Source organism: Sus scrofa, chromosome 6 (assembly GCF_000003025.6).
Source record: "Sus scrofa isolate TJ Tabasco breed Duroc chromosome 6, Sscrofa11.1, whole genome shotgun sequence".
NCBI classification, from domain to species: Eukaryota; Metazoa; Chordata; class Mammalia; order Artiodactyla; family Suidae; genus Sus; species Sus scrofa.
Window position 1 is genome coordinate 52,528,414 of NC_010448.4, and position 25,845 is coordinate 52,554,258.

Here is a 25,845-nt window from a genome sequence, read left to right on the forward strand (position 1 = left end):
ACTCCGCTGTTCCTCCATTTCTCCCACCCCACCCCAAACACATGGCCAGCCGCACAGCCACCACCCTCCAGCCAGTGTAGTCAGCCTGGGTGTCCCCCTGCCAGCACAGTGATCACCATCACTGTTGCCACTGAACCTCATGGCTTCCCCTGCAGCCTCCCCGCCCATGAGGGCCAGGTGGGAGCTCAAGGACCCTCTCAGACACCCCTGATTTTTCAGGGAGGCAGTTTAAGCGCAGAGAGTACGCATTCAAGATCTCACGCCAGTTTCACTACCTGCCTGCTCTCTGATGGTCCCCGGCCAGGACGGGAAGCCCGTGGACCTCAGTTTCCTCATCCGTGCAATGGGGTAACACCGGCTTCATAAGCCTGGTGGCTGACCATGGCCAGGGGCCCATCCCAGACCCCTCTTTGTAACAAGGAGTGGGCCTGTGTAGATAATTGTGTCACATCCAAGGCCAGGAAGGATGTTCCTCACCCCAGGGCTGGACACTGGGCAGCCATAGGCTTTCCCTTTCCCCCACTCCCCATGATCACGATCCCCTCCCCCCCACCTCCCCCACCTCCCAATCACCCATGCCCAGCTGGCATCCTCAGCTTCCGCCCTGGTGGATGATAGCCCAGCTCCAGCCACCCCAGGGGCTCCGACCACTTAGCCCTGCTCTGAGGGTGCCTCTGTGTGTGTGTGTGAGTGTGTGTGTGTTTGCACGCGCCAGGCCACATGATTCCCCCCCACACACTCTGTGATCTCCGGCAGACCAGAGGGAACTCAGGAAGTTCTATGATATTAATAAAGGATGATGCCTGGCAGGCTTGCGTCCTGTCTCAGCATCAGGGGAGTTGCAGGGCTGGGGTGAGGGGGAGCTCTGCTTCGCTGCTTCCCGGAGCCTCCCTCCCACTGGCTCCCTGCCCCACCAGGCGCTGTGGAACATTCAGCAAGTCCACGCTGCTCCCATCTAGTAACACCTCACACGTGCCACCCTTCAGGCCTCAGTTTCCCCACTTGTGCCCTGGCAACCGTGGCATCAGTTTGGGGCTCCAGCACGAGCGGGAGAGGGGGGTGCCTGTAGCTTATTCCTAAGGAGAGGACCCAGGGCCTCTGCCTGCTGGTGCCCAGCCGGGGCCCATAAGGGCCCCGAAGGGTTCCTCTTCCATCCAGGGGCCCTGGGGTGAGAGGTCCCCTGGGCTGGGCTGTGCGGGGGAGTGGGGAGACTTTCGGGGGTGGGTAGCTATGTGGGAAGGAGCTGCTGTGGGTGGGTGAGTCAGCGCCGCCCCCCCCAGCAAGCTGCTAAGAACAGGACTGGGCCTCCCCAGAGGGACCCTGGAGCAGCGCAGGAGCGGAGACCCAGAGAGGGCCGGAAAGGGACACACGGCCTGGGCGGGGGAAGGCCAGGAGTAAGGGCTACCTGGAGGGGGGTTCTGGGGACCCTGGAAGTGTGAGCTTCAGGGGTGGGTTTGCGTGACCTATGCGAGAATCTACTGGTGTGTGTGTGTGCATGTGTGTTGCAGCGGGGTGGACATTCTCTCCTCTAAGATCGCTTTGTGTGACTATCTACTGGGGTGTCCATGCCGGTCTGTGTATGGGGGGCCCACGTGTTTCGCTATGGCTGTGTGCCCCCGTGTGTCCGAAGGTATCTAAGCCTTGATGTCCTTCCTCAGACGGCTGCCCCCCCTTGTTGGGATATCGTATGAAGGTTAGAGACGGAATTCACCCTGCCACCTCCAGGAAGCCCTCAAGTAGCGGCCAGTGTTTGGGTGTTTTAATTAATTAATTAACTAACTTGCTTTTGGGGGCTGCACCCGTGGCACATGGAGGTTCCCAGGCTAGGGGTTGAATTGGAGCTGTAGCCACCGGCCTACCCCACAGCCACAGCAACGCGGGATCCGAGCTGCGTCTGTACCCACACCACAGCTCACGGCAACGCCGGATCCGTAACCCACTGTGTGAGGCCAGGGATCGAAACGGCAACCTCATGGATTCTAGCTGGGTTCGTTAACCACTGAGCCACGATGGGAATTCCAAGTAGCTGCCAGCGTTGTTCTTCACTCAAGGACCCTGACCCACTCACCATGTGCCAAGGGCTGGGGGCACAGAGAGGCTCAGAGAGCGCCTTCCCATGGGGGCATGTTCCCAAGTGATGTGTGACAGTGATGAAAGTGGAAGGTTGGAGTTGGAGCCCCGGGCAGGCCCTCAGCTGAGTCATTCCATCTGGGTGGGTGTCAAGAAGGCACACACCAAGCAGGCCAGGAAATGGGACCAGGACTGGCTCTCCCACGCCTGCCGGCCAGCGCCTCCAACTGCCTATCCAAGCCTGCATCTGGACGGCTGCTGACCTAAGATGCCAGCCTGCCCTGGGCCCGACCCTCTCCTGGCTCCCTGGTTTCCGTCCTCCTGGCCGTGCCCTGGGAGGAAGCTGACCCCACTCGTGCCCTCTCACCACACACCACCAGCTGTTTATATCTGCCAGGCCTGCCTGTCACCTGTCCCCACTGGCTGCTGTGAGAAGCTGCTGTGTGTCCATCTGACCCATCCATCCTTGGCGGGTCCCAGGCCCTATAGCTGGAGGCCAGTTTTCTGCCCACTGCCCTCTCTCACCCCAGATGGGCCCTTACCTGCTTATGGGCTGCTGCTTCCCTCAGCTTTTCCTGGTGTCCCTACTTTGTGGTTCCTGCCCTGCCTTTGCTGGGCTGTGTCCCTCACCTGGGATCCTCTCATTTCTGTCCTTCAAGTGGACCCTTCCGGCCTCTCCTGAAGTCACCCATGGGCTCCTCCCACTCCAAATTCCAGCCCCAACTGACCAGGTGACATCACCTCTCCGTGCTGGTCTTCTGTGTCTGTACCATAGGGGTAGGAGTTCCTGCTGTGGCGCAATGGGATTGGCGGCGTCTTGGGAGCACAGGGATGCAGGTTCAATCCCTGGCTAAGCACAGTGGGCACAGTGGGTTAAGGATCCAGGTTCACTGCCGCTTTGGCTTAGGTGGCAACTACAGCCCGGATCTGATCTTTGGCCTGGGAACTCCATAGGTGCCTCCCCCCCAATTAATTAATTAATTAATTTTAAAAATGAGGGAGTTCCCATCATGGCTCAGTGGAAATGAATCTGACTAGCATTCATGAGGACACAGGTTCGATCCCTGGCCTCACTCAGTGGGTTAAGGATCCGCCGTTGCTGTGATCTGTGGTGTGGGTTGCAGATGCGGCCGGGATCTGATGTGGCTGTGGCTGTGGTATAGGCCAGCAGCTGCAGCTCTACTGTGACTCCTAGCCTGGGAACTTCCATAAGCTGAGGGTGTGGCCCTAAAAAGCAAAAAATAAATAAATAAGATTAAAATTAAAAAATAAATATAAAAAATGGAGGTAAACAGAATCCTTGAGGCTACCAAGAGAATTGAGTGAGATGGGGCTTAGCAGTTCCCTGGTGGTTTAGTGGTTAGAACTTGGCACTTTCACTTTTGCCTCCCCCCCCCCCCGCCGCCCGGTTCAATCCCTGGTCTGGGAACTGAAATCCCACATCAAAGAAAAAAAAAAAAAGAGTGAGATGGGGCTTGTGAAACTGGGCCCGGAACTCCCAATAAGTGAGGGCCATGGTTACGGCTCCTTCTGGCTCTGGGCTATCAGCGCCCCCCTCTTCTGTCAATGCCATCAGGGCCAATGTCGTGGGGTGTGGAGGGGAAGTAGCTGGGCACAGCCCTGGGGTTTGAGTGAAGTGGAAGGGGATCCGCTGGGTGCAGCCACTTCCCTAGGCGTTCACTTTGCTGCCTCTTGGTCTGGCTCTGACTCCAGCCAGGGCCTGTCCCCAGAGCTGACATCACAGCTGGGGGTGGCAGGAAAGAGCAGCGGGTGACAGAAGGTGGTGCTGCAGGGTCATACCCGCTAGCTAATGAGATTATCCAGTTTGGAGGCTGATCACCCAGGGAACAGCGCTGTCCCTCTGGCTTCTCCTCCCTCCGAGCCTCAGTCTGGGTACAGGCTCCCTCACCTCACCTCCTTCTCCAGGCAAACACTTCCTCCCACTCCTTGCCTCAGCCCCAACCAGGTCAGCCAGCACCCCTCGCTGGTCTCCCAGTGTCCATCCCCTAAGACCAGCTCCAAGATCCTGGGGCTCAAAGGGTCTAAACTGCAACAGTCCAGGCTCAAGAAATCTTTACACTCCTGAAGTGCTGAGCTCCAGAATCCTAGTCGAACAAAGGGACAGGACCTCAGTATCCTGGCCCCACAGGGTTCCAAGACTCCAGAATTCCAGCCCTCCAAAGGTCCTGGGATTCTAGATTCCTTGGCATTTTGGGTTCTAAGATACAAGGATGCTAGATCTGTCTGTGAAATTCCAGAATTCCTCTGGCAACTTCGCTCTCAGCATCCTGCCTCCTGCCTCCCCCCACCCCACAGCTCATCTTTGGCTCTCTCTGTCCCCCGTCTCCCCTGGGGCTCCCACAGACATGATGCAACCAGGCCGGAGCCAGCTGAGAGGTGGGAGGCAGGAGAGAGATGTAATTACAGCTTCTCCTGCCTCAATTCAACAGGAAACTCAGAGTTGGGGCCCAGGGGACCCTAATCCAATGTGAATAATCGAGCCCTTGCCAGATGCAGGCGCATCCCTTCTCTGGGGATGGGAGGCCCAGTGAGCCATCTCCATCCAGATCCACCTGTCAGTCTCCAGACAAGAAGGCATAAGGAGAGGGGAGGGGTCACAAACTCAGTGGCCCCAGGACCAACCAGGTAAAATAATTAACCAAGCCCATAGCTCACCCAGTCTCCTTTTCTTTGTTTTCAACAGAGACATAATTTAAGACATTCCTCTGTAAGAAGCCCCTGGCACAGGCGCTGTGATTAACAGGGACTGACGCTCAACCTCCTTAACCAGGAGACAATAGGGTATGGTGGAGACTTTGGCAAACTGGAAAGCGCAGGGCACATCTCACAGCCTCTTCTCACCTTGCAGGGTCGACCCAGACCTTCCAATTTGGAAGAAGCCAGAAATAATGTGGACTTTTATATGAAGTATTCCTTTTTTTTTTTTTTTTTTTTGGTCTTTTTTGTCCTTTTAGGGCCGCACCCACGGCATATGGAGATTCCCAGGCTAGGGGTCTAATTGGAGCTGTAGCTGCCAGCCTATGATAGGGCCACAGCAATGCCAGATCCGAGCTACGGCTGCGACCCACACCAGAGCTCACAGCAACAGTAGATCCTTTACCCACTTGGCGAGGCCAGGGATCGAACCCACAACCTCATGGTTCCTAGTCGGATTGATTTCCACTGAGCCACGACAGGAAATCCTGAAGTACTCCTATTTAACTGCAGGCTATATATGTCCTGCAGACCACCAGTATGTGAAGTCGGGAACACAGGACAGAAACCAGGGATGTCACAGTCCCCGTGTCCCCAGACCAAAGCAAATGGGAAGGAAAGTACACACTAATTTGTCTCCTGTAGCCACACTTCGCTCTTCTCTGGGTGCCCAGGTTCTATTACCATCATTTTAGAGCTCAGATAGCCCCTCCTCCAGGACGCCCTCCCTGACCCTCAAGCTAAGTCAGGTGCTTCCTCTGAACTCCCCTCCTCCCAGCCCTGGCCACTCTGCATCATCACCATCTGGAGACAGGTCTGTCTCTGCCACTGGATTCTGAACCCCAGGATCCCAGGGCCAGAGCTGTCTCAGTTATGGTCATGTCCCCAGTTTCAACCAGCACAGGACCAGGGGTGTTTGGAAGAATGAATAAATGAACAGAGAAAAGTTCATTGCTTAAGGTGTGGGTGGCGCTGTGGCAGGGAGTAGGCAGATGAGGAAAGAAAAAGTGGGTAGAATCATTCAAGGGATGAGAAAGGTGGGCCTCAGGAATTCTAAGAACCTCCAACGCAGGAGGGAGGAGAGAAGAGAGGTCAGGCCAGCTGTTCCGGGACACTGGAGTCCAGTCTTTGCCCTATAACCTCTTACCTGTGCCTTTAAGTAAAGGACTTCTTTTGGCTCAGTTTCCTCATCTGTAAAATAGGTGTCCTAGAAGGAGCCAGCTGCTTTCTGGGGCTGTTGGGCGATTAAGTAAATTCAGGATCTTGGGAGTTCCCGTCGTGGCGCAGTGGTTAACGAATCCGACTAGGAACCATGGGGTTGCGGGTTCGGTCCCTGCCCTTGCTCAGTGGGTTAACGATCCGGCGTTGCTGTGAGCTGTGGTGTAGGTTGCAGAGGCGGCTCGGATCCTGCGTTGCTGTGGCTCTGGCGTAGGCCGGTGGCTACAGCTCCGATTGGACCCCTAGCCTGGGAACCTCCCTATGCCTCGGGAGCAGCCCAAGAAATAGCAACAACAACAACAACAAAAAAGACAAAAGACAAAAAAAAAATAAAATAAAATAAAAATTCAGGATCTTGGAACACTCTGGGGAGGCCAGAGCCCGGAACCCCTTCACATCCACATACCCCACATAGCCTCACCCCACCCCTGGCACTCCACACACACTCAGTAGGGGTGAGGAGGGACGCCGGATCCCCCACGGTGGCCCCAAGCTTTGCACGTGCCTCAGCTCCCCTGAAAGCACAGGCACCACCACCACAGTCACCGCGTTTATTAGATTCATACTTTGGCGGGGGAGGGCAAGGGCACGGTCAACTGTCGAGAGGGCTCAGAGCAGGACGCAGAAGAGGCGCTTGTCGCGGAAGGGGTTCTCTGCGGCGGGTACCGGCGTCACCAGTGGGTCGTCTTTGGCGTGAGCCTCGCAGAAGGCCAGGAGCTCAGCGGCCGCCTGCGACACCTGCAGGTGTAGGAGTGGAGGTGTTCAAGCCGCGAGGCCGGCCCGGCCCCGCCCTTCCCCGCCCCGCCCCGTGCTTTGCCTGGGCCCCACCTCTGGCCGGGCCCGCCCCTTACCAGGCCGGGCCCCTCCCATTATCCCCGAGCCCACCATTTGGGCCCCCCTCAGGTCTGGCCCCGCCCCTTCTCAGGCCCTGCCCCTTGCCTTGGCCCCTCTAATCTCTTTGACCAGTCCGTGCCCACCCCCACGCGGGTCTGACCCCGCCCCTTCTCTGCCCCCCCCCGCCCCGCCCAGGCTGGTTCCGAAAGGGATCTTCGCCGACGCTTCTTTCTTCTCCCCCCCCCCCCCCCCCCCCCCCCGCCTCCCTGCCCAGCTCCCGGTACTACTCAGTCCAGGTCCTCGCCTTCCTCCCTGCCCAACCCAGCACCTTCATGCGGTCGATGTTCACCTCCAGCTTCAGCTGTTCCACCGTCTTCCGTGCCTCCGCGATCTTGGCCATGTTGTTGGACATGACTGCAGCGGGGAAAGGGTTAAAAGCCGCCCGGAGTGGGGGCTGAGGGGTAGGCTAGGGCAAAGCCGGGTCCCCAGATAGGGATGGCGGTGGTGGTGGGACCCAGTACCTTAAAGGGCCCACGAATGCGGTGCCCAGAGGCTGGTGGAGGAAGGGAGAGGAAAATAAGAAAAGGGGAGAGAGATGAAGAGACGCACAGGTGGAGGCCCAAGAAGTGGGCGGCGGAAAGAGGGAGAGACGGATGGAGAGGAGAGGGGCAAGAGAAGGGATGGAGGGCTGAGCAGGTGGGGTACCTAGAGGCAGGTGGAGAGAGGAACAGGGAGCGGAGAGGGCAGGCAGGAGGGAAGCACAGATGGGAGGCTGAGAGACAGTGCAGAAGACGGAAGGACAGGGCCACAGGTGTTGGATCAGGATCCAGGGAGATCCAGGTGTCCTCACCTCCTGGGGATAGAGCGTGAGCCAGGAGGGGGGACCTCCGCAGGCCAATTAGCGGTGGTTCCAGGGAGAACAAGGAATTAAGATCGCGGCGGGAGGGGCGCAGAGGTGGCCTCATTAGGGCCTTGGCAGCAGCTGCCCCCTCCGGCCCCCTCGGCGCCCCCCCCAAGTCCCTGCCACCTCAAAGGCTCCTCTGCTCATTAGCAGCCGGAGAGAGGCCTGGAGAGGGGGGGCAACCCAGGCAAGACTGGGAGAGAGGCAAAGAGGATGGAGAGAGGGGCAGATAGAGGGGCACTGGAAGGATGAAGTGACAGAGGGAGAGACGAGGCACAGGGGTAAATAAAGAGACTGAGGAGGGATAGAAAGATGGAGATATGGCAGAGGGACGAAGTGATGGAGGGAGGAGAGAGGGGGGAGACAAATAGAGTAAAGAAAGGGGTGGCGTGAAACGGGGAGAGAAGCACAAAGGGGACAAAGGGAGAGAGGGAGGATAGAGAAGGGGAGATGGATGGGTTGGGGAAGGATGGAGGGAGACAAATGGAGCAGAGAGGAAGCAACAGTGATAGAGGGGGAGAAAAAGGCACAGAAGAGATGAAGGGACAGGGGACAGAGAGGGAGATGGAGGGGAGATGGAATGAAGAAGGGGGACATGGAAGGACAGAGGGCGAGAGAGGCTGACAGAGATGCAGACGTAGAAAGTCATTCATTCACTCCCAGGCAGAGGGACGAGGTGTGGGGACAAGGACGGGAGCCTCCTACCTGTTGCTGTTCGGGGCTAGGATGGTGAGCGGGTGGCAGAGGCTGGGATGCAGCGTCTGGGTCCCCTCCCCCCCGCCTGCCCCGCCCCCTCTCTGGGGGCACAGCCCCTGAAGACCCGCCTCCTCCAGCTACCTCCACCACCATCCCCATAGCCCTAGCCTCCTCCAGTCTGTCTGTCCGAGTCCTCTTGTTACATCTGCCTGTCTGTCCATTCTCCTCTCTGTGTCTTCTGTTCTCTGTGTCTCCCCCTTCCTCTGTCTCTCTTGCAGTGTCCTCTTTCAGTCTCTTGCACATACACTCACACACTCACTCACAGGTAAAGACAGTCTCAAGAGGTGCCCCATGCCCTGCTACATTTATTCCACCATCACACGCATCTCCTGTGGGTCCCCCACAGCCTCTCACCCATTACATACGCCCTGCCACTCTGTCACAGCCACCCCTGAGTGTCACCCCATCCCAGACAACCCCGCTCAGCACGCAGACTCACACTCACGGTCCCTGGCAGAGAGAGGCATAATATCTTGCTGTGTCACAGGATGCTGCTACCATCTCCTGAATCACCTGTGCTCCACACAAAACCTCCCACAGCGCTGAAGGCACACGGTCTTTCGAAATGCCACACAGCCATTCACAATCTCTCCTAGTGCAACCCATCATCGCCAGTGACATCCTACACAACCACGGTCAGAAAGACCATCTCAGAGGGTCAAGTGGGCACACACGGTTCCACGCAGTGTCGCACACAGTCTCTCAAGATGTCTTGCCAAGCTTCACAATCTGTGTCACACACAGTTGTCACCCTCATGCAGCAATCTCCCGGTGTCACACACTTACCCACAGAAGTTCTCTCTCGCACACTCATCTGAGTGCCCCGGACAGTTGCACACGCTCTCACAACTGTCATGACACGGGGCCAGTCTCTCAGTCTCCCCGTGTCACACACAGTCACATCCAGCTTCTCACACATCATCAGTGTGGCTGACATATCCTGTCTCACACTCACAGGGTCACTGGGTCACACCCAGCCCCCCAGACCTCCCACGCTGCTTTCTCACGCCATAAATTAGTGGATCACACTCATTCATTCTTGCCCTCCCTCACACATCATCTACCCGTGTGACACACACAATGCTCCTGTCCTCACCATGTTGCACAATGTCACACATGATCTCTAGCTCACATATGTTCTCTTGATGTCGCAGAGAGTCCCCCAAAGTGTCTCAAGCACACCCAATATCATGGTGTTACACACAGTCGCTTATATGTCATCTAGGTCCCCTCACATACACAGTCACACACAATTTCGTGTAACATGATTTCACAGTCATACCCAAATTCTTGTCACAGAAAGTCTCACAAGGTCACTCAGCCACACACAACCTCTGCATCACGCGCGATCTCAAGGTAATGCACACTCACGCAGTGAGTCTCATGGCATCACACACCACCTTGCAGTGTCACCCACAGACACCCACTGCGTCATACACTAAGCACACCCCTGTGGGCTCACACACTCAGCCCTCTGTCCTCTTCTGACAACCCTCTGGCGGCCACACGGGGGCGCCCACGGCCCACCGAGCCGCCCACCCCACCGTCACCAAAGCTGCAGGAAGAGGTGGAAACCCAGAGGGCAAAGCAGACGCGAGAAAGAGACGAAGAAAGGTGGACAGAGCTAGAGAGAGAGCGTTGAAGATGGACACAGAAATTAAGAGAAGGGGGATAGAAATGCAGAGAGAGACAGAAAGGGACAGCGGACGGAAATTTGGAGAGATAATAGACCTAGGGAACTGAGAGAGACAGAGACAGGCAGAGTGTTGCAGAGAGAGACAAAAGCAGAGACATGCGGGGTACGGGAGAGACAGACAGAAAAGTAGAGTCAGAAATAGTGACCGAGAAACACAGAAACCCAGAGACACACAGGCGGGTAAAGAGACAGACACCGCAGACTGCGCCCTCCACAGGGGACCTGACAGCGGAGGCGGGGCCCGAAGGGGCGTGGCCTCGGGGGGCGGCTGAAGGGGCGTGGTGGTTTGGGGGCCGGGCTTAAGTGGGCGTGTTCGGGGCGTGTCTAGGGCGTGGCCTGAGTGCGACTTGGACTTGCGCGAGGGAAGGGTCTGGGTCTTGGGACTCGCGATCAGACCTTGCCACACCGGAGGGGCCGAGCCAGAGTCCTGGGAAGAGGCAGAGATGGAGAGAGCAGCGTCTCTACCACAGTCAGCCCATCCCGATTCGGTTTTTACCGATCGGACAGGGAAGTGAGACCAGCTGGGAGGGGACCCTGGCCCAGATCCCTGGTAGAGATTTGATGGGAGGTGTCAGATCCTTGGTTCCCCTCTCCCCTCCCCCGAGGGATCCCCCAGGCCAGGTGGGGGAGGGGAACCAGGCTCACATCTGGAAAGCATCAGGCGCGCCGGACGTGCCAGGGCATGGGGCCCGGCTGCGGAAGAACGGAGGGGAGCTGGGGCGCCCCCGTCCTCCTCCCTTAGCGGGGTCGGCCGGCGCCGGGGAGGGGCCTGGGATTACGCCGAACCTCGGCGCCTCCCGCAGCTGGTTTCCATCAGCAGTTTTGGCCCGGTCAGCCCCTGAGGAGGAAACACAACTTAGAGCTGGGAAGACAGGGTGACGACCTAATCTCCCTTCTCTCTGTCGGATGGCAGCCAGAGGCTGGGGGCGGGGGAGGCAGATGGGCGGACACTGCCTGAACCGAGTGTAACCTTCATTTCTCTTCCGAGCTGCGGACCTTTCCACCAAACGCATAACCTTAGTCACCAGATGTGCAATCCTGCCCTGTGATGCACAGGAATCCCCCAGCTTCATGACAATGGTACTCCTGTCCCCATTTTCTGGAGGGAGAAACTGAGATCCTAGATTCCGGTTCCGTTTCTGACTTTAATTATTCAGGAAACGTGCAACGAATGCCAACAGTAACTCTAGTATCCAATGCCCAACCCCTACTGAACCTGGAAGTCTGGCGTATCTCAAACTCAGTGGTTTTCAAAATCTGTCCACAATCCAGTCACTTCTCACCTCCTCTGCTGCCCCCAGTCTGGTCCAGGTACCAAGCTCTCCAGCTTGGGCTATTATAGTCACTGGTCACTGGGTTTCCAGCTTCTGCCTCTGTTTCCTTCAGCCTGTTCCCCACAGAGCAGCCAGAGGGACCTTGTTTAAAACAAAGTCCCCAGATACTAATAGCAAGCATTAGTGAGAACATGGAGATACTGGAATGCTCATATGCCACCAGTGGGAATATAAAATGATGCTGCCATTTTAGAAAACAGTCTAGCAGATCCTCAAAAGATTATACAAGATTTACCAGATGATCCAGCAATTCCACTCCTAGGTATCTACCTAAGACAAATGAAAACATATGTTCAAACAACACCTTGCACACGAATGTTCATAGCAAGCATTATCATGATAGCCCCAAAATGGAAACAACGCAAATGCCCATCAACTGATGAATGAATAACCTCAATGTGTATATCCAAAAAGCGGGATATCATTTGACAATGAAAATAAATGAAATAATGACACAAGCTACAACATGGATGAACTCTGACAACATGCTATGTGAAAGAAACAGTTACAGAAGACCACATATTGCACAATTCCATTTTTATGTCCAGAACAGGGAATTCCATAGAGACAAAAGAGGATCAGTGGTTGCCAGGGACTGAGGAGACTGGAGGATGACAGGTAAGGGGTACAGATTTGCTGCTTGGGGTAATGAAAATGTGTTGAAATTTACTGTGGTGATAGTATAGTCACAGCACTACTCTGTGATTGTAAGAAAAAGCCACTGATAAGGAGTTGCCATGGTGGCTCAGTGGTTAATGAACCTGACTAGTATCCATGAGGATGTGGGTTCGATCCCTGGCCTTGCTCAGTGGATCTGGTGTTGCTGTGAGCTCTGGTGTAGGGTGGCAGCTACAGCTCCCATTCGACCTCTAACCTGGGAACCTCCATATGCCACGGGTGTGGCCCTAAAAAAAAAAGCCATTGATAAAACATTGATAGGAGTTCTCTGGTAGCTTAGTGGGTTAAGGATCCAGCATTGTCACTGCTGTGGCACATATTTGATCCGTGGCCCAGGAACTTCCTCATGCTATGGGAACACCCAAACAAACAAACAAATTGATAAAGGACATCAAAGAAGACATAAATAAGGAGTTACCGTTGTGGCACAGTGGAAACAAACCTGACTGGGAACCATGAGGTTGCAGGGTCCATCCCTGGCCTCGCTCAGTGGGTTAAGGATCCGGCGTGGTGAGGTGAGCTGTGGTGTAGATCGCAGATGCGGCTTGGATCTGGTGTTGCTGTGGCTGTGGTGTAGGCCGGCAGCTGTAGCTCTGATTGGACCCCTAGCCTGGGAACCTCCATGTGTGTGGCCCTAAAAAGAAAAAACAAACAAACAAAAGACATAAATAAATGGAAAGATATCCCATGTTCATGGATTGGAAGACTTAATATTGTTAAAAAGTCCATATTACCCAAAGCAACCTACAGATTCGATACAATCCCTATCAAAATTCCAATGGAATTTTTCACGGAAATAGAGCAAACAATCCTAAAATGTGTGCGGAACCACAAAAAAGCCTGAATAGCCAATGCAATCCTGAGAAAGAAATACAAAACTGGAGGAGTTCCTATTGCGGCTCAGCAGTAACGCACCCAGCTAGTATCATGAGGATATGGGTTTTGTCCCTGGCCTCACTCAGCCATGAGCTGTGGAGTAGGTCACAGACTCGGCTCCAATCCTGAGTTGCTGTAGCTGTGGTGTAGACCCCTAGCCTGGGAACCTCCATATGCCACAGGTTCCCCCCTGAAGAGAAAAATAAATAAGTAAATAAATTTTTTTTTAAAAAAAAGAAAATATGGACATTCCTGTCATGGCTCAGTGGTAACAAAACTGACTTGGATCCATGAGGATGCAGGTTTGATCTCTGGCCTTGCTCAGTGGGTTAAGAACCTGGCATTGCCGTGAGCTGTGGTGTAGGTTGCACAGCTCAGATCCTGCATTGCTCTGGCTGTGGTGTAGGCTGGCAGCTATAGCTCTGATTTGACCCCTAGCCTGGGAACCTCCACATGTTGCGAGTGTGGCCCTAAAAAGACAATAAATAAATAAATAAATTTAGATGAAAAGTGGAGTTCCTTAGTGGCCTAGCAGGTTAAGGATCCAGCATTGTCATTGCTGTGGCATGGGTTCAATCCCTGGCTCAGGAACATCATGCCATAGATGTGGCCAAAAAATAAATAAATTTAGATAAAATAAGCAAATTCCTAGAATACAACTTAGTAAAACTGACGTAAGAAATAGAAAAGCATTACAAAATAAAAAGGAAAAGCTAAATAATACTATTCAATTCTTTTTTTTTTTTTTTTTTTTTTTTTTGTCTTTTTGCCTTTACTAGGGCCACTCCCGCAGCATATGGAGATTCCCAGGCTAGGGGTCTAAGCGGAGCTGTAGCTGCCAGCCTATGCCAGAGCCACAGCAACTCGGGATCCAAGCCGCATCTGCAGCCTACACCACAGCTCACGGCAACGCCGGATCATTAACCCACTGAGCAAGGCCAGGGATCAAATCCACAACCTCTTGGTTCCTAGTCGGATTCGTTAACCACTGAGCTACAACGGGCACTCCCAATTCTTAATTTTTATTTTATTTTATTTTATTTTTTTGCCTAGGGCATGTGGAATTTCCTGGGCCAGGAATAGAACCTGTGCTACAGCAGAGACCCTAGCCACTGCAGTGACAACACTGGATTCGATTTTTCTTTTGTTTTGTCTTTTTGCTATTTCTTGGGCCGCTCCCGCGGCATATGGAGGTTCCCAGGCTAGGGGTCCAATCGGAGCTGCAGCCACCGGCCTACGCCAGAGCCACAGCAACGCAGGATCCGAGCCGTGTCTGCAACCTACACCACAGCTCATGGCAACGCCGGATCATTAACCTACTGAGCAAGGGCAGGGACCGAACCCGCAACCTCATGGTTCCTAGTAGGATTCGTTAACCACTGCACCACAACGGGAACTCCACAACGCTGGTTTCGTAACCTGCTGCACCACAAAGAAACTCCAATACTATTCGATTCTTAATTAACATCCTTCCCACATAGAAATCTTAAGGTACAGATAACAAAGATATTGATAAATGATGCATACACATGGTTCAAGTTATGTAAATATAGTTTTACTCATATAGAGTATAACTACACTTATATACATATAGTTACATATATTTATATACTTATAGGTTCATATATGTATGTAAACACATGAGAAAACATACAAGAATGCACATCAGGGTGATTATGATAACTTCTGAGAGAAGGGATCTGGAACTGTCCCTTTACATATTTTTATTTTGTTTATTTTTGCTTTTTTTTTAAGGGCTGCATGTGCAGCATATGTAAGTTCCCAGGCTAGGGGTAGAATCAAAGCTACAGCCGTTGGCCTACACCATAGCCACAGCCACAGCCACATGAGATCCAAGCTGCATCTGCAACCTACACCACAGCTCATGGCAATGCCGGATCCTTAACCCACGGAGTGAGGCCAGGGATCAAATCCGCATCTCATGGATACTTGTCGGGTTAATTACTGCTGAGCCACAACGGGAACTCCAGTTTTTATTTTTTAAAAGTTTTCATTATTTTCATTTTTCTGAAACCATATTTATAACCAAACAAAACTCAAAACTCAATCAGAGGTCAGATTCATGGAAGTAAAATATTCAATGGCAAGAAAATACTATTGAGACCTACCTTGGGATCTGCCACCTGTTCTGGACACAACCATATCCAAAGCAAACAGTAGGTGCTCAATAAATTAGTCCAAAGGAAAAGCCCATTTGACCACAGAAGGAGAGTCCACCACCATGTATGTAACACTGTGCATTTATTTACAAAGAGGTTAGAGAAACACAGATTCTGGCCCCCCTGTGCACTGGGGAGTCACCATCGTCATAATAAATACAGTAATTTTTTAAAAAAGAAAAAAATACTGGATTGGAACAGCTGAGGGTCATCCTGAGCTCCCCCTACTCCCTCTCACAGGGGGTGCCACGTGATAGAAGCCATCTTCCTTCCCCTCTTCGACCTCCATAACTGTCCAGGGATGGAGGTGAAAGAGTCTCTCCAGGTATTACCAACTCCTACTTGACCCTCAAAACCCCAAAGTCAGTGCTCCTCTTCCCTTCCCAGGGCACTCTGCAGGCACCGTCTGGGTCAGACACAGCATCGCTGTCCAGAGTGCCAAGAGGATATTCCAAGGGGCCAGGGACATGAAGGGGGGCACTTTGTGAATGAGGAGGGGTGACATATCTGGGGATGGCAAAGAGGAATAAGAGGGCTCAGCGAGAGACATGAAGGTAGACAAACAGACTAAGTGTCTAAACTAAAATGGGGAAATCCAAACTGAATTACCCCTTCTGCATACCATAGTACACCCACAGTACAGATGAAGAAAGTGAGGCCTACGGAAATGGAACTTTCTTGCCCAAGGGCTGGCAGTGCACTGGGTCAAACAGGGCTCCTCCCCCATTCCTCCCAGTGGTGGAGGGGGAGCCTTTTCAGCCAAGACTGCAGTTGTATGGGACTTTGAGGAAGGGTCTTTGGAAGCAGAGAAACATGGTGGTCTTTGGAAGGGAGGTGTAGAAGGATCAGTGATTGGGGGGTGTGGTGGTGCAGAGGCCATGAAGGGGGAGCCCAAGCAAACCCCTAAACTCACACTGTAGTCATGACCTTGAGAGAACCCGAACGGAAACGCAGTATCTTCTTCTTGAGCGCGTGGGAAGCCTTGATCTTCACAAAGACTTTGGCGGGGCCCGCGGGCGCCCCTCCACCTGCACCACCCACTGGCCCGGAGGCCGCGGTGGCTGCCACCAGCTGCTGCGGCCACACGAGGCCACCGCTGCCATCAGAGTCGCTGGATGCGGAGCTGAAGGCAGGCGACTCCCCCTCGCTGGCGCTCGATTCACTCTCCCCGTAGCCGCCGCCGACACCGCCGGTCGGGCCCCGGCGTCCGAGGGGCCCCAGGCGCCCGGCCGAGCACTCTGAGTCGCTGCCCGCGCAGCCGTAGAGCAGACGGCGCTGAGGAGCTGACGGGGATGGGCCGGGCCCCGGGCCTCGGGCGGCAGGGCCGCGGGGCCGGCCTCGGCGACCATCGGCAGCGTCGATTTCAGCGGTGGAGCGCCAGCGGCGGCAGGACCCTGCGGCCTGGGCCGCGAGCGTGGGAGCTGGACCGCGGCGGGGCCGCGGCGGCCGAGGGTCTTCTCGTTCGGCTGTAGGGTACTTGGGGGGGCCGGGAGGAACCGCTGTGGCGCGGCCCAGAAGGCTGGTCTCCGACTGGGAGCGCGAGGCCTTGCGAGCCCTGGGTGAGCCCCGGCGGCCCGAGCTCTCGGTCATGCGTCCGCGGCGGCCCGCAGCCCGGGGACGCTCCCGAGGTGGGGACTGCTCCACACTGCGGCCCCGGGTCAGTGGGGGCGGTTTGCGGCGCGCCGCGCGGCCGGGGAGGCCGCGGGTGGCGGCCTGTGCTCCCGGGATGTACTGCGCCTTCACCAGGCGACCCTCCGCCGGGCTGTCAGGGGGCGAGGGGACAACGGGCGGCGCGGCGAGTTCGGGGGCCGCCTCCGACTCCCACGGTGAGGCCCACGCGCGGCCCAAGGGGGCCGGGCTGGCGGGACGGCCCCCCGCGCGCTCCACCGGGGGCTCGGGCGCGGGCCGCGCGCCTCCGGGGGGCGGGGACGCGTCGGGAGGCCGCTGGCGCACGCTGTTCTGGCGCCGCGGGCCCCCGTCCGCGCCCCCGGGACTTGTCCGGGGCTGGCCCGCCCCCCGGCGGCGGCGCCTGCGCAGGAGCGCCGAGATGTAGCCGTCCAGGGGCCGCCCCGCGCCCGCCGCATCCGGCGAGTCGGGGGGCGGGCGGCCGCAAGGCCGCGGGCTGCGCAGGGCCACGGCGTGCAGGGGGCTGGGCGTCAGGAAAGGCCCCGCGCGGGCCCGCCGCTCGGCGGAGGAGCAGGCCTCCGGGCCCGCAGACCCCGCTGCCGATGGGTAGGGCGCCGAGAAGGACCGCGGCACGGCCGCCCGAGGGCCCACCGCCTCGGGTGCGCTGGGACTGGCGTCTCCTAGAGGAGGAAGGCAAAAAGGGAAGAGTGGAGAGGCTCTCGAAGCCCTTTCTCAGTGAGCCTAGGAGGGGCCAATTGCCTTCTGCCTGCCCTACCCTCCCACTCCCCTTAAAAACCAACAAAACCCCTGCTCTCACCCCTTCCCGCATACCAGGTTCATAACGAAATCTTCACAGTAGCCTACAAGACCCTTCCTGGTCTGTCCTGCCTCTGCGTCTCTGACCTCCTACCCCTCTATTTTTTTTAGCCTACAAGACCCTGCCTGGTCTGTCCTGCCTCTGCGTCTCTGACCTCCTACCCCTCTATTTTTTTTTTTTTTTTTTTTAGGGCTGCCTTCACGGCATATGGAGGTTCCCAGGCTAGGGGTCTAATCAGAGGTGTAGCCACCGGCCTAGACCATAGCCACAACAACGTCAGATCCAAGCTGTGTCAGCGACCTACACCACAGCTCACAGCAACGCCGGATCCTTAACCCCCTGAGCGAGGCCAGGGATAGAACCCGCAACCTCATGGTTCCTAGTCAGATTCGTTTCCACTGCCTCACGACGGGAACTCCTATATTTTACTTGTTTATTTATCTTGGTTTATGAACACAGGGATTTCTTTTTTCTTTTTCTTTCTTTTTTTTGTTTTTTTTGGTCTTTTTGCCTTTTCTAGGGCCGCTCCCACGGCATATGGAGGTTCCCAGGCTAGGTAGGGGTCTAATCGGAGCTGTAGCCGCCAGTCTACGCCAGAGCCACAGCAATACGGGATCTGAGCTGCGCCTGCAACCTATGCCACAGCTCACAGCAACGCTGGATCCTTAACCCATTGAGCAAGGCCAGGGATTGAACCCGCCACCTCATGGTTCCTAGTCGGATTCGTTAACCACTGCACCACAACGGGAACTCCAACACAGGAATTTCTTTCCTGCCATATCCCTGACCCCTGGGATAGCAACTCAGAAACTTACTTGAATAAATAACAGCACTTTCTATTTACTGCCAAGTTTGATGCCTTAGGGCAGAGGCTCAATGCATATTAAAACTTCGTACCACAAAGGTACTGTTATTATTCCCACTTTCACAGATGGAGAAACAGAGGCCCAGTAAAAAGCTCAAAAATCACACCCAAAGGGAATGTCACAGCCAGAATTCGAATCCAGGTCGGTCTGACTCCAGATCCTTGTGCTCAAAAGCATCCTTAGTGTCCATGCCCTGGTTCTCCGGGCCCAACCCCACCCCCCTTACCTAGAGACTTGGGCCTCTCACTGGCATAGATGCCCCGGGGTTCAGAGGGACCCAGGCGTCCATAGGAGCCAGATCCGGAGAAGCCACTGTCCCCACAGAAGGTCGAAGGTGGTGAGTCTGGACCTCCTGTGGAGCTGGGGTCTTCATAGAAGCCTGGATTCCAAAGAGAAAAGGAGAGACAATTGGGGGGGAGGGGCAGGAGGGAGGATGGGGGAGGGAGGAGATCAAGCAGCAGAGAGTGGGGACCCGGAGAAACAGGAGACAGTGGGAAAGATTGGGGTGTCCCAGGCAGATCCCACTGTCTCCATCCATGCTCACCTGAGCTGCGCCCGCTCTCCTGCTCCAGGCCCCCAGACTCCAGGCTCAGGTCTCCCAGCTGCTGGCCCAGGTCCCAGATGAGCCCGGGTAAGGCCTCCTGAGGACATGGGGACAGCAAGATGGTCAGAAGCCCCCCCCCTCCCCCTGCCCAAGTCTCCTGCTGACTAGTCCCCTATTCTAGGAGCTCGTGGGCAGAATTTCACCTTGACACGGAGGCTCTAATTTCCAAAAGGTAGAAGCGGTACCCAAGTTCCAGGATTCCTTTCAAGAGCTCTGTCCCTTCATCCCATTAGAAAGTCCTTCTGGGGCGTTCCTGTTGCGGCTCGGCAGAAACAAATCCAACTAGTATCCACGAGGATTCGGGTTCGATCCCTGGCCTCGCTCAGTGGGTTAAGGATCTGGCATTTCCATGAGCTGTGGTGTAGGTCACAGACGTGGCTCGGATCCTGTGTTGCTGTGGCTGTTGTGTAGGCCGGCAGCTGCAGCTCTGATTTGACCCCTAGCCCGGAACTTCCATATGCCATGGGTATGGCCCTAAGGAAAAAAAAAAAGTCCTGGCTGTCTAACTCCAGTCCCTCCTATTGCAGCCACCTCTTTCTGTCCTTGGTGTGAGAAATAAAGCTTCAGAAGTCCCCATCCCTTGTCCCCTCCCTATCAGCTGTTCCCTGCATCTTGCGTTCATGGCCCCTTAACCCCTGTTAGAATGTCCCTTTTTTTTTTTTTTTTCGTCTTTTTGCCTTTTCTAGGGCCGCTTTCTGTGGCATATGGAGGCTCCCAGGCTAGGGGTCTAATCGGAGCTGTAGCCACCAGCCTACGCCAGAGCCACAGCAACAGGGGGATCCAAGCTGCGTCTGCAACCTACACCACAGCTCATGGCAACGCCGGATCCTTAACCCACTGAGAGAGGCCAGGGATGGAACCTGCAACCTCATGGTTCCTAGTCGGATTCATTAACCACTGAGCCATGATGGGAACTCCAGAATGTCCCTATTTTGAGTGTAACTTCAAGTCTTCTTGCTGTAAGGGCAGCTCACTGCTACACGCCTGTGTCCAGGACCTAGCAGTTCTCTTCGCCATCTGTTGGTCTGCCTTCTCCCAGACCTGAACTCTCCCTTCTTAGATGCCTCCACCTTCCCCCACTGCCCCATCACCAAAGTCTTCTAAAAGTCTTCCTTGGAGTTCCCGTCGTGGCTCAGTGGTGAATGAATCCAACTAGGAACAATGAGGTTGCAAGTTTGATCCCTGGCCTCGCTCAGTGGGTTGAGGATCCCGGGTTGCCGTGGCTGTGGTGTAGGCCAGTAGCTGTAGCTCTGATTCGACCCCTAGCCTGGGAACCTCCATATGCCACAGGTGCGGCCCTGGGAAATACAAAAATGACAAACAAACAAACAAACAAACACTTCTTCCTTAAGTCTTTCCTGCTGCAGATTGACTCTTTCCCTCATTTGGATAAAACAGGCCGACCACAACTCCTAGACATTTTTGCTCCTCTCGGAAGAAATCCCCCATGCCTTCTGGAAAGTCTTTCTGTGAATCTAGCCTGGTGGCACCACAACGGCGAGGCCCATTGGGTTCCTTCGCTCCCAGCGGGGACCACATCCTTCTGTGGCCCTTCCTCTATTCCCACCCAGAGTGGAGTGTCCACCACAGCTCCTTGTCCCCATGAGAAATCTCTCTTGGGTCTGTCCTAGATCCTTCTTGCTGCAGAAAAAGACCCTTTGCTATCAGATGTGAATAGATGAAGTCAAAAACACTTTACGGGGAATGACTGCGGCTGGTGGCGGGGGAAGGGGCTGAAACAACTCAGATGGGCTCTCCAAGGCACTAGGACTTAACCCCATTTGGCAAAACAGGGCCAGAGTCAGGCCGAGTCTCCCATGGATCTGGGCGAGGCCAGAGGTGGCGGCAGCCTCGGGCTGACGGTTGACCCTCAGACAAAAGCGGCTTGTCTGGACGGCAGGCGGCCGGAGGGAGGGAGGGAGGGAGGAGGGACGCGGAGGGCAGACGCCCAGCCTTGCCTATTTAGGGCAGAAAGACTGGCCGGCTCCCCCGCAGACAAATCTCTCCCCCCACCCAGCTTCCGACTCTAGAGGCTGCGCTTCTGGGCCCCGTCCTCGCCCCTCCCCCCAGAACAGAAGCCCCTCTCTGGGCTTGTTTATGGGAGGAAAGTCAACAAATCCAAATCGTTCCACTTTGGGCTCTTGCCCTGAGTGTACAGAGATGCTCTGGGGTGGTGTCATCTTTGAGCAGAACCCAGGAAGGCAGCTGAACTGTGCAGCAACGGAGGTGGCTAAAAAACATCCAGGGCCGCCCCTGACCCCTGCCCATCGTGCCCTTGCTCATACTGCTGTAGCCACACTGGCCTCCTCAGTTCCCTGAACCCTGCAGGCACGCTCCTACCTCTCTGGGTAGGATGTGTTTCCCCAGCATGTCCTCCTGTCTCACTCCCTTGCTTCCTGCAGGTCGCTCCCGTCTCTGACCCCCCCTTCCAAAATAGCTCCCAATCCTTCTGCCCCTGGGTTGCCCTGCTGTTTCCCCCACAGAGCAGTAGTGACCTCTTGACCTAAAATGATATATCAGGCTGTCCTTGGTTGATCATCTTTCTCACTCGAATGTCAGCCCCAGCCCCAGAAGCCCAGAGCTTTTTGTCTGTTTCGTACACAGTTGCACAGCCCGCCGCCTCCCAACTGCCTAGAATAATAGCACAGTAAAAAGTAGGCACTCAGAAAATGTTTGGGGAATGAATGAATGAACACGGTGGAATACTACACAGCTGTTAAAATGGAATGGGGCAGTTCTATATAGAACCATCACAAAGATCTATCATGGAGTGGAAAAAGAAAAATGCAGAATGTATATATAAGGGTGAATCAGAACTACCTGAGGGCAGGGCATGTGAAAATCTAAATTACTGGGTCCAGGAGTTCCCGTCGTGGCTCAGAGGTTAACAAAACTGACTATCGTCCATGAGGACTCAGGTTCAATCCCTGGCCTTGCTCAGTGGGTTAAGGATTGGGTATTGCTGCGAGCTGTGGTGTAGGTCGAAGACTCAGCTCGACGTTGCTGTGGCTCTGGTGTAGACCGGTGGCTACAGCTCTGATTCGACCCCTAGCCTGGAAACCTTCATATGCCGTGAGTGTGGCCCTAAAGAGACAAAAAAAAAAAAAAAGAGAGAGAGAGAAAAAAAAAAATGCTGGATCCAACCACCAAAGGTCCAGATTCCAGGCCTGAGAATTTGCATTTCCAAAAAGTTCCCACATGATGCTGCTGGTCCAGAGGGCCACACTTTGAGAACCACTGCCATGGTCTCTAAGACCTCACCCAAGAAACTGGAATTTGTAAAAAGCAGAGCAAAACTCTATATTTTTTGGTTATGTGTAAGCTGTTTCTGAGCATTGATGCAGAACTAACGCCAGGGTCTCAGTGGCAGTGGTCACAGCGAGAGGGTGCATTTAGGGGTCAAGGGAAGGGTGAGTGGACGGGATGGTGAGATGAAGGGTTTACGGAGGCCTGGCTTGGAGCCAAATTGCCAGGGTTCAAATTCAGCTCTGCCACTTCCCAGGCTGTGTGACCTTGAGCAGGTTACTTCACCTCTCTGGGCCTCAGTTTTCTCATCTGTAACATGGGCATCATTCAACTCCCCCTCCTGTGCAGTTGTTGGGAGGATTAAATGAGTTTAAACAGTGGTTATTTTTAAGCACTTAATCAACGCTGGCTTTTTTTGTTACATGAAAGCTATGAATTTCCATCAAGGAAAGTATTAAACATGTTTTACATGTGTAATTAGAAATAAAGGAAAAAGATCCCCCCACCACCCCATAAGTTCTGCAGGTCTAATTTCAGTTCTTCCACTGCAAGGACAAGCAGAAGTTAGAAAGATAGACAGCAGAGGGCTCCTCCTCCCCTGTGCCTGGACCCCCCACACCCCCAAGTCAACACCCCCTCCCATTTGTAAGTCTGACCTCATTCCTTCCAGCTGCAAGGGAATGGATGTATCTTTAAAAGACCAGAAGGTCCTTGGCCTGGATCTGGCTCCCTGCCTTCCCACAATGCCCCTCATCCTTTTTTTTTTGGAAGCCCTTCGGAGGCCGTCCGGCTCTGGCAAGTTTAACATGAATGTGATTCGGCGCCCTGGAGACCCCTTGGCCCAAACTTTCCCAGATCTTGCTCTCCCCACTCACATGTCCTTAGTCTGGGTCCAATTCCCTTTATCTCTGTTAGGAAGTCCTTCTGAAAGTCTAACTTAAGTCCTTCTTGCTGAAAGGGGCCCATTTTCCTTGGTGAGAGACAACAGGACTCCTGCCCCCATTCGGGTTTCTTGCCTCTTTTCTCTGAGACACCCCCTATCTCTACCTGCATCCCCCATCATTCCTATTAGAAACGAATCAACTCTGGCTTCAGTCTTTCTTGCTTCAAAGGGTGGGGGGGGGAGAGGAGGAGGAGGGGTAAGTATCACTCGACAGAGGATCAGGGATCAGAGGAGGCCCCGCCCCCTCTTTGGAAGGACCCAGGAACCCCCAGCACCGGAGGAGTTTATATTTAGCGCTTCTCTGCTCCTCCCTCAGTGGCGCTGTCTCCCTCCCGTCGCCTGCCACCGCCTCCTCCCTGACGCTGGGACGGAGCTTTGCTTGGAGATTGGGGGGTGGGGGGCCTGGGGGCGAGGGAAGGCCTCTCCACTACCACTTCGTGGGGTGTGTGTGGGGGGTAACTGAAGGCTGGGAGGACGACAGAGGGGCAGAGGAGGGGGAGACTGAGGCAGAGAGAGGGAGAGGCTGAGGGGCAGGGAGGCAGGACACAGCTGGCCCATCCCCAAGCCTTCTTTTCCTCGGAGGGGTGGGAGGTGCCTTCCCAAGCCCAGCCAGCCTGGGGGGTGGGGAGAGCTGGTGAAGGCCCCCACCACGCGGCTCTAACTTTGGGAGGGGGGGTGGGGCTTCCCACAGCTGTTTCTGTTTCCAGAGAAGAATGTGCAGGGTCCCTCTCCCCGCCGCTGCGGCCCCAGAGTCTGGCTTCAGTCTTCCTCCCCATTCCCCATCTGGGGAGGGGGCAGTCGGGGTCAGCGGCAGGGAGAGCCCCCTCCCCCCTGCTACCTCGGCTCAGGTTTCCCCAAACGGGAAGCTCTGACCACACACAGGCTTGGGGATGGGATCCGCAAGTGGAGCCAGAGTCTGGGGCCTGGCAGGCGGTGGGGGGTGGGAGAGGGACAGGGACTGTGGGGCAGGAGAAGAGAGTGAGGTGCAGAAATGCAAGAAGGGAAGACCAGGCAGACAGAGACAGAGGATGGCAAAAGACAGAGAAAGAGATACAGAAAGTCACAGAGAAATGGCTGTGGGGCGGGGGGGGAGTGCAAGAAACCCAGGAAGACGTCAGGAGAATTAAGAAATGACATAAAGGAGAAAGGTGCGACGATGCTCCTTAAGTCATTCTGGAGACCTTTGGCTTATCTTCCACCCTCAGAGCGCCCAGGGAATCTAGAAGTCAGACCCCCAGGCTGCCTCAATCTGCCACCTCCTGGGTTAACCAGAACTGGGACCAGGTAGGAAAGTGTTACCAGAGGATCAAGATCACCATGGGGTCCTAAAGGGCTGCGAGCTTCCTCTCAGCAGCAATCCCTTCCTCAGGAGGCCCGAGGATCCCCTCCCCCCACCCCGCCCCCTCCGGAGATCTCCAAGCACACTAGGACTTAGGAAGACGGAGCCCTGGTATGGAGGCTGGGAGAGGGGCGTGCTTGGATCCCGCTGTGTGACCTTGGGTGAGTCGCTGGCCCTCTCTGAGCCTCCGTTTTGTTGCTTTCTGAAATGAGAACTATCACCCCCTATCCTCCAAGCAGCAAGAGGACAACGCCTGCCTAACACTCAGCCCGGGCTTGACACATACTTGGCGCCCAGATGGATTCGCTTTGGGGAAGGGGTGTAGGGAATGGGCTTTTGCATCACACGAGGGTCCGGCGGAGGCGATGCAGTCCCCTTCCCCAGTCTGGGGGCAGGGAGGCCTGATCCCACCCGCCGCCCAGACTCTCCAGCCCCACCCCCCCTCTCTTTTCCCCCTCTTCCCTCCCCCACCCGGACGGGTGTCTGAGCATCCAACCGAGACAGAGAGACAGACACAGACGAGGGCAGAGGGACAGACGGACAGGCGGCCCCTCACCAGCTGCTCTTCCAGGGCTGCTGCAGCCCGGCGCGCCGCCGCCGCATCTTCGTCCTCGTCGGCGTCCTCCTCGTCCTCGGCCTCGGCGCCCCCCATTCCGGGCTGGGCCAGCCGCAGCGCCTGCTGCACGCGGTACTCCTGCCTCTCCCGGAGCCAGTGTAACTCGCAGAGCCCGGCCAGGCTGCCCTCCAGCCAGCCCCGCAGCCGACCCCGTTCGGGGCTCACCGGGAACGAGAAGGCCCGGATCATGGCTGCGGCCCCCCGCCCCAGCCCGGCCGGGCCCCGCGGCCACCCCTCTCCCGGTCCCACCTCCCCGCCCCAACAGCCCGCCCGCCCGCCCGCTGGCCCGGCTGTCACCGTCTCATCTGCATAGGCGCCCGTCCATTGGGCCGCCCACCCGCGCCTTATCTGCATGGCCACGCCCCCGGCGACAGAGCAACCATCGCCTATTGGCCGGTACCCTCCCTTTACGAAGATACTCGGCTGTGCACCCGCGCCCCTCAACGCAACGTATGCTCGCAGCTGCCTACTCGCTCGGCTTACCGGCCACCTCGCCTCGCCACGCCCCGCCTCTCGCCTGCCATAGGGCC

At 55.6% G+C, this 25,845-nt stretch overlaps 2 protein-coding genes across 9 annotated transcripts; both read right to left on the bottom strand.

Annotated features, from left to right (window-relative positions):
• GNG8 (G protein subunit gamma 8) lies at positions 6,539–12,702 on the bottom strand. 8 transcript variants are annotated; one of them, XM_021094612.1, is made up of 5 exons: positions 10,836–12,369; positions 8,934–10,617; positions 8,444–8,459; positions 7,166–7,251; positions 6,541–6,741 (listed from the first exon to the last, which is right to left on the bottom strand). In XM_021094612.1, exons 4-5 carry the CDS (start codon positions 7,247–7,249, stop codon positions 6,613–6,615), a joined length of 213 nt encoding a protein of 70 aa, XP_020950271.1. In that variant the 5' UTR covers positions 7,250–7,251; positions 8,444–8,459; positions 8,934–10,617; positions 10,836–12,369; the 3' UTR covers positions 6,541–6,612. The 8 variants fall into 8 exon arrangements, 6 of the variants coding, with proteins under 6 accessions (XP_020950271.1, XP_020950273.1, XP_020950270.1 ...); XR_001309120.2 differs by adding an exon at positions 12,645–12,702 and having other exon boundaries at positions 6,539–6,741; positions 7,187–10,617; positions 10,836–11,028; XR_001309119.2 differs by having other exon boundaries at positions 6,539–6,741; positions 7,187–10,617; positions 10,836–11,028; positions 11,474–12,369.
• DACT3 (dishevelled binding antagonist of beta catenin 3) lies at positions 15,324–25,845 on the bottom strand. Its single transcript, XM_003355955.4, has 4 exons — positions 25,256–25,845; positions 19,112–19,208; positions 18,794–18,946; positions 15,324–17,564 (listed from the first exon to the last, which is right to left on the bottom strand). Exons 1-4 carry the CDS (start codon positions 25,667–25,669, stop codon positions 16,168–16,170), a joined length of 2,061 nt encoding a protein of 686 aa, XP_003356003.2. The 5' UTR covers positions 25,670–25,845; the 3' UTR covers positions 15,324–16,167.

Coding starts and splice junctions, on each gene's coding strand:
- DACT3 (XM_003355955.4), bottom strand. CDS start 25,669: ATGCAGATAAGGCGCGGGTGGGCGGCCCAATGGACGGGCGCCTATGCA. Junction 19,209..25,255: donor CAGCCCTGGAAGAGCAGCTG/GTGAGGGGCCGC, acceptor CCATGTCCTCAG/GAGGCCTTACCCGGGCTCAT. Junction 17,565..18,793: donor TGAGAGGCCCAAGTCTCTAG/GTAAGGGGGGTG, acceptor TTCCTCCTCTAG/GAGACGCCAGTCCCAGCGCA.
- GNG8 (XM_005664617.3), bottom strand. CDS start 7,802: ATGAGGCCACCTCTGCGCCCCTCCCGCCGCGATCTTAATTCCTTGTTC. Junction 7,252..7,687: donor TCACGCTCTATCCCCAGGAG/GTGAGGACACCT, acceptor TCCCCGCTGCAG/TCATGTCCAACAACATGGCC. Junction 6,742..7,165: donor TGAACATCGACCGCATGAAG/GTGCTGGGTTGG, acceptor CTACACCTGCAG/GTGTCGCAGGCGGCCGCTGA.